Consider the following 11,310-nt stretch of genomic DNA (forward strand, 5'->3'; position numbering starts at 1 on the left):
TGTTCTCATCATTAGCATGTGATAAAATCATGCAAGCATTTATTCATAATAAGTATAACATACATCAAACAGCTCATCTAACCAATATCATGTAAATAACCAATATCATGAATTTACATGGTTACATTTTCCCTTTAATTTTTTTCTACCTAATATTTCATAATTCACTCATCTATGTCGTGTGGCAAAAAAACAACATATGAATAGTGATACTAAAGTGTTCACCCTTTGGGGGTATTTCGAGCTCCATAATACTAAATGTATTTTGGACTCCCCACTACTAAAATTACATTAAATGTGCTAGATGTCAGCCTTGGGTCCAAACTATGTTCCAAGTGTACCCCACAATTAAAACATTAGACACCTAATGTAGTCCTACTTTTTAAAACTTCAAATTCAAATCCTAAATACACTGAAAATATAAAAAAAGTTGTCTTGAACACATTTGAACCCATAAAATTGAATATAAATTGCATACTAAACTGGCTCTAAGCTTCTAATTCAACCTATAAAATATCAATCTAAGAAAATGCTGAAGCCAGAAGCTACAAAGAAAACAATTACATATTCGCAGGAACATAAGTAGAAAAATACTAGGAAACTGACAACAAAGCAAGGTAAGATAATTGGTGTGTTCCCCAATTGAAAATCACAGGACAAGGGTGGGTGCCTAGAAAGGAACAGGCAAGAAAGTGGACCAAACCCATTTTTGTTTTAGAAATCATTGTTTGGCATCCTTCACATGTTATATATTTTTTGTGGTCAGTAAGCATATATTGATGATAATTGGAAACAGACCCCATACAGTTCAAAGCCACGGCATTGAACACTTAGCAGAGAGAGACTTGCAGATTTTAAATATCACCTCTAGTAGTAAATGACATAGCACAGGTCAGTTCCTGCAGCCAAATCTTAAGAAACAGTGACATTTCAACTGCAGAGGATTCTCTCATTTACTCCCTGAACTATCCTATCAACACCTGGCTACCCAAAAGTATTCAAAAAACACAGGTGAAATTGGTAAAATGTAAAACTCAATAATGAAAACATAAAATCTTCCATTTTCCCAACCTTTTTTTCACAAACCTAATTGACAAAGCCATAGGAACTTAAGTACTCCAAAGGTTCTATGGTTTTTTCTTTCTTTCTGGTCTCTCTTTTATTTTCCCTTTTTTTCTAAGGAAGGGAGACAGAAAGGGTAATTGATGGACTTACAGCCTTGGACCATTTCTGCTGGTGACCATCTGATGAAGAGTCTTGAAGTAGCAACCGAGAGGCTGAAGTCAGATGACATTAAATGGCAACTTGGTAAGAATCTATATTTACACTGCAAAAAACAGAAGGTGATCATTTTGTGCAGTAACAATTTCATTATAATATCCAAACTATATTACATTTTACAAAGAATCAGGTCATAGAGAAAACAAATACAATAGTTTCTCCACTGTATTTGGTACCACACTTCATTAGTCATCCATGTAGAACACCCTATCTGATTTTCCATATCTAATAGTGAGTTAAATGTAACAAAAAATGACTCTAGGCACGCTTCATATGATAGAAAAACGTGAATAAATATACAGTGGTTCAATCGACTTCACTTGCACATGGGAATAAGCTGGCCAGAATTTGACTCCTCGATCAGAAATAGCATTTCATTCTCAGCAAATCTGTCATGAATCATGAGGTCCCTGAACTATCAACATAACTCGCTGCTTTACACTGTCTGAGCGGATGATGTCTCCTTTAAATCCAATCTGAAAATAAAGAAGAAAAGTTATCAAGCTGATAACAATCAAGAAAAATAGGTGTGTATTAACTGGAACTTTGAGTTTAAGGAAAAGTTTCAACCTCAACGAGACCGTCTGGAGAGAACCACCGCAATAGCACGCCTAAGTGCACTACAGCAGGTATCAGCTTGAAAAGAAGAGGAGTTGTAACCTGCACAAAATGTTTACAAATGCCCCCATCAAGAAATTTAATGCTTCAGATAACTAACTACAAATATAATGGCAACACACATGCTCAAGCAAAAAGACAACATTGTTATAATTTATACATATCACATACGTTAGGTTTCACAGCTTTAAATGAATTTCCAGATCTGCCCTTCACAGATGACTAATTCTAGTATGATTACTACTAGAAAACCAACTGTTGGTCACGTTCCAAGCAAGACCAGAAACTAAATTTGTGAGGAAGTCTCAATGCAAAATTTTACGAAATGAAAACCATTGTGAGTGAATTTCTGAAATCACTGCATATGCAAGTGGCTCAATCTTTGAAACATATTGTAGCCCAAAATGATCAAGAGCCAACATTGAAGTGTAAAATTTTCCTGTCGATCTGAGACCTTGCAGAAGGGTTGTTATCCCAAAAGAAAATTTGATGGCACTTCCCCTCTATAATGTCAGGCCGCCAAGGAAAATTTTGATGGCACGTTTTTTAAGCTGTTTTCTTTTTCTTTTCTTCTCTTTTCTTCTATATATATATATATATATATATATTGGCAGATGACCTGCTTGTATGAACCATCTATAGCAGTCAATTCTTGGACAAGGCTTGACTTTCAATGCAATACCTTCTGTCAAATCATAGTGAATAATTCACTTTAAACTAACTTGTTTCCTGAAGACAAATCAAACTAACGAATATCAGAGGAAAAGAATCAGCACACTTTCAACTATTTCTAAATTATTCATCGTTCTTAATTACAATTGTTATCTAAAAAAATCAACACTATAGCAGCTGTCTCGAAAAAAATCTAACAAGAAAACCATGCTGAGAAAAGAAATTATGCAATAGATGATTACAGCACATAAAATGACACCTATGAAACTGTAATACAGATATTATATAAAGAACTGAATTAAATCTCACCAGACTAAGGGCTGTGGTTCCAATAAGCAACAGATACAGTTTTCCCTGAAAATTGTCATAATATCAGCATCAACACTATAGTAGCTAAGCCCAAGGTTTCTGCTGAAAATCTAAGCTCTTAGGAAGCATTAGGGGGAGGGGTGGGCTTGGGAAGGGTTCAGCAACCTAAGCCCACCGCATGTTAGAACCGCAAACCAACAGGTTACGGTTTTTCCCTTTTAGGCAACTCTCCCCTCTCTCATTCCTTCCACATGTGACTGCCAATATTTTATTTTAAAATAAAACTTATTATAACCAAAAAAAAAAAAAAAAACATTGTCTAAATAACAATAGTTCAAAAAAATATATAAATAATTTAAGTGATCTTAAGATCTTGCAATTTCTTGGAGTAAATTGTCTAAATATTTCCATTTTTCTTAGTTATTCACTTATTCTACACTTTTGTCCAATTAGAGAAGTTTCTTCAAACTCCTTTGGATAGGCCCCACTTTTGTAATTTCATGTTTCAGTCAAATTGTTTCTTATAATAATAATAAAAATAAAATAAAATAAAAAGGAGTGATTTAAAGATGAGTAGTTAATTTTGGAGAATTTAATTTGAAGTTAGCATATTAAATTTTTTTAAAAAAAACATAAATTTGATTAACAGAAAGCCATATTCAAAGTAACAAAAACAAATCTTCTCAAGAAGAAGAAAAAAGTAATAAAAGTAAAAAGTATTTTATTTTGGACACGTTAAAATAAAAATGGTAAAATAATTCATAAATTATATTTAAGTTAAAATTATACACATTAAAGGAAGTATCTGATTCTTAAATCAGCACATTAAGTAGAAAAAGTATATGTATGGTATTTAGTTTAAACTAAATAACATTAAACTAACATAAACATATAGTATCTTATTTTTAAATTAGTCAGTTTAAAATAACCTATAAAATGTATTTTATTCTGAAGTTAGTCAAATTAAAATAAAACAGTTCTACAAAAAAAATTATTTTGGACTTGAGTCAAATTTGAATAATAAGAAAAAAAAAAATTGAGAACTTTAAGTAAATTTAAGTCCCAATAATTTGTTAAATATATATTGCTTATAAACCCGCACCACAGAGACAACTTTCTTCTACCCATGCTTTCTAAATTCTCAATCATGGGGCCACATTGTGATTAACAGGAGAGTTTTTTTTTACATGCTTCGTTTCATGTTTGACCTGAGAAGCGGTAAAACAGCACTGACCTCTACTAGATGAAGATTAGAAGCACGGCTGAGAAGAACAAAAGCAAATTCCCCTATCTGAGCCAGAGACATTCCAACCTACACATCACAAATCAAAAATCCAGAAGACTAATTATAACATATCATGAACTAAGCACAAATCCCTAGGATATAGTAATAGAATCTTACCAGAAGTGACGTCCTGTTGTTGTACCCAAATCCCTTCACCACTGTGCTAATTACAATTGTTTTTACAATTATTACTAGTATAACAGCTGCAAGCAATATATCAACATGGTTCCACAAAAACTGAACGTTGATCAGCATTCCAATGCTGGCAAGAAAAAGGGCCGCAAAGAAGTTCCTTATAGGCTCTATCTGCAGACAATCAATTTTTAATCATTCAAAAGGATGCAATACTATTCTTGAGATACAGAAAAACAGACATTTCAAACATAATTCCTCAGCATATTGTCCGCATTAGAGTGTCAAAGTCCATCTTCCCTAATTCAACTACACTTGCCCTTCCAAATTCTTTTCAACCTAATTATAACCAGTCTTCAGATATTGGAAATGTGATACCACGTTCTGAAGGCCACACAAAAGAAAACTAATGGTATATGAAACCCCACTCAAAAAATAATATCAATAAACAGCAACATTAGATGAGACTAACAAGCTTTTGTAACACTACAATTAAGTCAAATGCACCTCTTGAAACAAAGCATGGAATGCCTTACTTGTTCGAAGGTATGCTGAGCAAGATCAGTTGTTGATATCATAACTCCAGCAGCAAATGAGCCCAATTCTAGACTTAGCCCTAACTTATCGCTACACTGAAATTGTAAAAACAGTTAATAACAAATAATACGCCCATAAAGTAACTTCAATTAATCATATTGCAACCAATAAAATTAAACAAGTTCATCAGACACAGACATGGTATCCCCACCGAAGAATCCATGCTTCAAAGAGTAATATTTAAAAAAGAAGAAAAAATGCAAATAAGTTTCAACTGACAGAACAATTATGTTAATATGATATTCTGGAAATTCAATTGGAAAAATAGACGTGAGGATGTTGACATTTTTCCATTGCAAGCTCAACCATATTCACCACTGAGGCATCAAAATTAATACTTAGGATAAAGATCATGCAGTAGAGAACCATTAAATTTAAAGTTCTCCGTTCACTTAGCAATCGGCAGCTTACTATCTGAGATACAGCCCAAGAAAGAAAGACTACAAGCATGCCTTGATTAAATTGTATTATTCATTCAGCCCCACAAATTTAAGGTCACAGAAAACTAATCCTTAAGTTTCTAATATGCATAACTAACCTGAATGATAGGAAAAAAAAAAAAAAAAAAAAAAAAACAATTCAACATAAGTCCATCGCTAGCATAAAATTAAACTCACAGAAAAAGGAAAGTAGATACTAACCCACGCTACAAGCAAGCAGAATGCCACTGATGCTAATTGATAGAGTTCGTTGGTCTGAAGAGAAAATTAACTTAGAAAATGAATCTGAACTTCTGACAGTTACCCAATTGTTAAAACAGTTGAATAAGTATTTGGATGCAAAAAAGCATACCTGTGATGATAGACTTATCATCAATTTTAAGAACCAAGGAATACATGTACGGGATAAAATTGACAAAACAACCCAAAAAGTAACCAAGATCACCAACCTGGTTGATAAATATAAAACCTCATAAATATAGGACTCATAGAATATAATTTCTCTACTCATTTACATGTGATTACAAAACCAGTACTCATTCTTCCTTAATAATAAAGAATTGTGAATTAAAATATTTATAAAAAAACTAACCGTCTATAAAAGGTGTAAAAACTAGTTCCATATGGTTCTGAAAGCAAATATACAACCCGGCTAAACACACCAACTTTCACCCTTCTTTTTATAATAAATAAATATCTCACAAGAAGAAACAACACACACGTGAGGAACTCAAAGGAGCTTAAACTTCATCCTTTGAACCCCAAAGGTTTGCAACCAAAAAAAAACAAAAAGCTACCTACTCCCTACAAACATTTTAGAGAACTCTCTGGTTTGTTTCTAACCAATGTTCCAAAAGGAATACCACTAATAACATTTAGCTCAAGAATTTAAATTGCTATTTGAAATTAAAAGCACAAATATAGCACCAAGTCTTGCACCGAGTTTGGGAAGCCAAACAAAGCTCGGGAATCAAGTGGACTCAAAGATTAAGCCCCAAGAGGCTGCAAGAGCGCAACAATTAGGTTGAAGAGTGCAATTATGGTTCCCCTTTGTTCAATCTTCATTAAGTGATAATACCATTGTGGAAAAGATGCCAAAGGAAAACTATAACTTTCTTTAAGTACTTAAGATTCCAAATTAACTTAAAACAAGTCCATTGAAAAAGGTCCTCTACTTCTACTGATCATTCAAAAGCAAAATTTCCTATGAACTGTTCCAAAACAGTGTAATAGGCTACAAGCATAAGCTGAGGTCAAGTTATGCAAAGGGTTTATTACTGTGGGAAGAGATGCTTTTGAAACATTCTCACCATTGTCAAGAATCATAAATACTGCAAGGTAACACAGCCTAAGGTTTCAACTTACAAAGATGTCTAACATAGGTAACAATTGCAAAACATGTTTGGGATTCTAACGATAAAAACATAAGCATAATGAATAAGACTAAACAGCTGGCCCATCTCTTTACAGCACAAATCATATTAATTGAAAGCCTAACACACAGATATGCTAAAAACAAAAGGATGGAGAGAATCTTCTACTTCTAGCATACCGCAGGGAGGGTGAGGAGTAAGTGTTATGTACACATCAGGGAATAGGTGGGAAAACTTGTTCGCCATAAGATCCGTCCAAACTTTGAGATTTACAAAAAATTAATAATAATTAACTGAGTGAGTAAAAGGTATGCTCATGTCCTTAATAAATTCCTATTTATACTTACACTTTACTCATGGATATCACTCCCTGAAGAATACCAGAATTCCCACCCAGCACTGGAAGCAAAGCAAAAAGTAACCCAACAGCACAGTCCTGCAAAGCCAATGAAACTGATGAGTTACATAATAATTTGTTCCCTTTGAGGTCAAGGTTTAATGAGGGGGAAAAACAAAAAACGTTACCTGCAAGATAAGGGTGCCGATCGTGACTTGTCCATGAAGAGCATTTGTCGAATTCTTTTCCATCAAAAATTTCAGCACCTAGTAACCAAGATGATAAGAATTTTACCATATACGCAAAAACATAGGACATAGAGCATGCCTGTGAAAAAAGTTATATAGTATCCTACCACTGCTGTTGAGGACATTGATAGAAATGCTCCAACAAAAACTCCTTCAGAAGCACTCCCACCGCATGACTGCCAAAAAAAAGCACAGCTGCTGAAGTTAAAGTGAAAGAAAAGAGTCTTAGGGAACTCTGTTATAAAAAATTTATCAATAAAATAAAAGTTCATTGTTACAGGACGTATGCAAAAGTGTGGTAGATAAGCGTTAGAACCACAGAGCAGGATCCAAAATAATTAATTCAACGGCCTTTGGGGTAGTTAACAATACAAGATCACCAGATTTTCTGTTAACAAGCAGAAAAATCATACAGAGAAGCACTAGTTATTACCGAGGCTATGATCCCACTGAGGCACATAAATAGGATAATTTGGAGCAGGCCACCAAGGACTGCAACTGCACGAACAACTCGAAGCTAAAATATAGCATTAGGCTTAGGAAATCTATTATAATTTTATAAACATTCATGAATGACATTGAATGGAAATTAGACTGACCTTAGTTGTTGAAAACTCCAACCCCAGTGCAAAAAGAAGAAAAACTACACCAAATTGTGCCACCGTTTCAACCTAAACACAATAATCAATAAGAAAGAATTTCAGGACAAAACAAAGGATAAAGCTAGTGGTAAAGGCAACATGAAAAGAAAACAGCACAAACGTCATTTTTCTCTCAATAACCATCACAAGAGAGATACATGTTGCATGCACTAATAAGACAGTGGCTTTGACAGACACAACAACGTTAGAAGTAAAATCAAGAAAGATTGTGCCTGAAACTGACTGACAATATCAAAGAAAAGGACCAGAGTGATAGCTTTGGAAGGGCTGCCCCTTTCCTCTGAAGAAAACCTCTCTTCTTTTTTTTTTTTCTATAGAAAACCCTAAATTTCCTAACTCACACTATTTATAACCAACCTTTCATAACAACTATTATCTAAGGACTAATTGACCCCTATCTACAGACCTAAGTCACCTCACAGATTAGAATCAACTTTTAGAAATTTGGTCAAGAGGCCAATGCACGTTAAAATAATCAGAATCCACTTTCTTGATGGAACCATTTTAGAAACTAATCCAAACTGCAGCAAAGCCTATTCTTTTATCATGTCCTATTGGTTAAATAAAAATAAACAAGATTAAAAAGAAAAATCGCTGGTGGTTAATTACCAAATTAAAACTTTGGAAGCAAAACAAATTCATTAGACAAAAAAAGATAAGAAATAAGAGGGGTAGGGTATTTTTCCAATTCATCTGAGAAGATCTCATGAAGAGATCAAGAACTCTGCATTCTGATCTTCTCAGGTTGAACTACAAAGCCTGAATGCTCCATTTTCAGCACTGACGACAAGACTAAAACATAAAGAACTCAAGGACATGCATTCCAAATAACATGCTATTGTCTTTCAATTTTTTAGTAGAGGAAAAAAGAGACCCAGGAAACATAAATGATAGCTTTAGGAGAAACGTACTTGCACCATTTCACTGACAAAATTAAATCCTCCAGGCCCAATAATAGATCCTGCTAGAAGGTATCCAGTTATAACCTGATAAAATATAACACATGTTACACATACATTGGATTTCCATATCATGAAATCAGATCACATCCTAGGAATGTTATTCACCATCAAATAGCTTAAGTAAAAAATAATCATACTGGTTGTCCAGCACAGGCGAAGGCAATGCCACCACAAGTTGCAGAGACAATAACGATAACCAAATCTGAGATCAATCTGCCAACTCAAAAAATCATAAGTTAATATCCATTCATTACTTAAGGGACAATTATATGAAATAAAAACATACCTCAAGTCTAGCTGCAGCACTGGATATTTAGACTTGAAGTTAGATATGATAAAGACATTGTCCTGAAAAAGAAGGAAAATAAGAAGTTTCAGCAACCTCTGAACATAAAACAAACATCTGACATAGAATACCAAAAATGAAATACTTGTACCTTCCGATCAATCAATGTAGGAGTGTCTTCAGCTCCATTATCACTGTCCAAATTGAAAACATGTTGCAGCTGAAACCTAAATTAGAAGCACAAGTTTTAGGGAAATACACGCTATATCCACTAGTATGGCCTGAAAGTGAAATGTAATACTCAAGTAAGAAGCATATACTTTTCCTCTTTGGTATCATTTTTCTTTGACTTTACCCTTGCCACAGTCTCCAGAACTGCCTGATTAACAACGTCAATCAATGAGGGCAAAACCAGCGCATGATTGTGACCGTATATGCTTGAAACAGTTTACTTTACTTGTGTGAATAGGATCCATATTCACGTGTTGAGCTTATTAAGTCTTTAAGAATAATGATCACTAGTTTAAAATATACCTGCTGCTCCGCTACGCTGTTGTTGAAGCCTCCTGCATCAGTTGCTGAAATACAAGAGAGAGAAATGTCCTCACATTACTCAAATAGAATATAGAAGGTATCAACATCATAATAGTGAAGCCACCAGCGATATATCTAACATACATCATGCGCATTGAACAACTTTCTCAAACTATTTAAACACTAAAATAAATATGTAAAATACGTGAACAATAGAAGGATAGAAATAACAAATGAGATCGATATGCATTGATCTAAATGATCAAATTGAAAAGCTAAAACCAAACAGGTAGAAAGAACAATTCATACAGAAATCGTAATTACAGACAAATTCCGTATTAACATCCTCTTACTAAGAAAAGTGAGAAATACGTATCCAAAAGCTACAAAACTGAAACGAACCAGATCAAAAAAAACAAACAAACAAACAAACCACATAACTATAGAACTGAAGAATTCGTAACCAAAATTAACGCAAATTGCTAAACCAAACAAATGAAAACCCTAACAAAAAGGAGTGAGCAAACGAGATCTAAGATCTACTAACCTTCATTCTGCTCATTCTCCTTGAACTCATTCTCCAAAGCACGATCAATTATGTCAGCAAAACTACCCTCCTTATTCCTCGGACTGGATACATTACTAGACTGGAGAGTAGCGTTAGCGAGAACCAGGTGATCCGAGTCGGAGAGGGCGAGAGCGGTGGAAGGAAGTGAGAGGAGAAGGAGAGAGATGAAGATGGAAATGCAGTCAGATGAGGAGGAAACCTTCAACATTGCAGGAATGTTGGCAACTAGTTGCTCACCATGGGAGAGAAATGGAGGTGAAAGGAGAAACACAGGGATTCGGAAGCAGGAGAAATGAAGAAACCAGGAAGAGAGAGAGTGTGGAGGAGAAGATGATAGCGTTGAAGAGAGGGAGTCAGTAGCTAACCATATCAGAGTGAAAGGTCAATGTGTAGTTCTTGAACCGTCGTTGAATAGCGCATCGCCGACTTCTGGACGTACACTTTATTTATTTATATATATATATATATATATATATATATATATATAGAATTAGAAACCATGGCTTTGTTTTGGGCTTTCCGAAAAGGCCTTATACCATATAAATCTATGATATTCCACTAAATTAACCAACGTGGGACTCACTCTCAATAATCCTCAACAATTCTCAACAAATCCTCCCCGTAGCACACTATAAGCCTCCCCGGAGGCTTATGAAGCTCTCGAATAGCCTTCCTTTAATCGAGACTCGACTCCTTTCTCTGAAGCCCTCGAACAAAGTACACCTTTTGTTCGACACTCTAGTCACTTTTGACTACACCTTCGAGGCCCACAATTCTTTGTTCGACATTTGAGGATCTTATCGACATAGCTAAGTTTAGGGCATGACTATGATACCATGTTAGAAATCACGACTCTCTACAATGGTATGATATTGTCCACTTTGAGTGTAAGCTCTCATAGCTTTGCTTTGGGTTTCCCCAAAAGACCTCATACCAATGGAGATAGTATTCCTCCCTTATAAACCCATGATTTTCCACTAAATTAACCGAGACTCACTCCCAATAA

The 11,310-nt window shown here is 34.6% G+C and overlaps 1 protein-coding gene across 1 annotated transcript; it reads right to left on the reverse strand.

The window, feature by feature from the left end:
• Positions 1-1,157: 1,157 nt before the first annotated feature.
• Positions 1,158-10,728, reverse strand: LOC111799051 (K(+) efflux antiporter 6). Its single transcript, XM_023682441.2, has 20 exons — positions 10,284-10,728; positions 9,737-9,780; positions 9,523-9,581; positions 9,354-9,429; positions 9,203-9,264; positions 9,054-9,129; positions 8,866-8,940; positions 7,892-7,963; positions 7,726-7,809; positions 7,400-7,468; positions 7,233-7,310; positions 7,055-7,143; positions 5,687-5,783; positions 5,536-5,589; positions 4,834-4,929; positions 4,283-4,471; positions 4,115-4,192; positions 2,881-2,925; positions 1,852-1,941; positions 1,158-1,757 (listed from the first exon to the last, which is right to left on the reverse strand). Exons 1-20 carry the CDS (start codon positions 10,510-10,512, stop codon positions 1,674-1,676), a joined length of 1,746 nt encoding a protein of 581 aa, XP_023538209.2. The 5' UTR covers positions 10,513-10,728; the 3' UTR covers positions 1,158-1,673.
• Positions 10,729-11,310: the final 582 nt, after the last annotated feature.

This window comes from Cucurbita pepo, chromosome 7 (assembly GCF_057944985.1).
Source record: "Cucurbita pepo subsp. pepo isolate OVF chromosome 7, ASM5794498v1, whole genome shotgun sequence".
Taxonomy (NCBI): domain Eukaryota; kingdom Viridiplantae; phylum Streptophyta; class Magnoliopsida; order Cucurbitales; family Cucurbitaceae; genus Cucurbita; species Cucurbita pepo.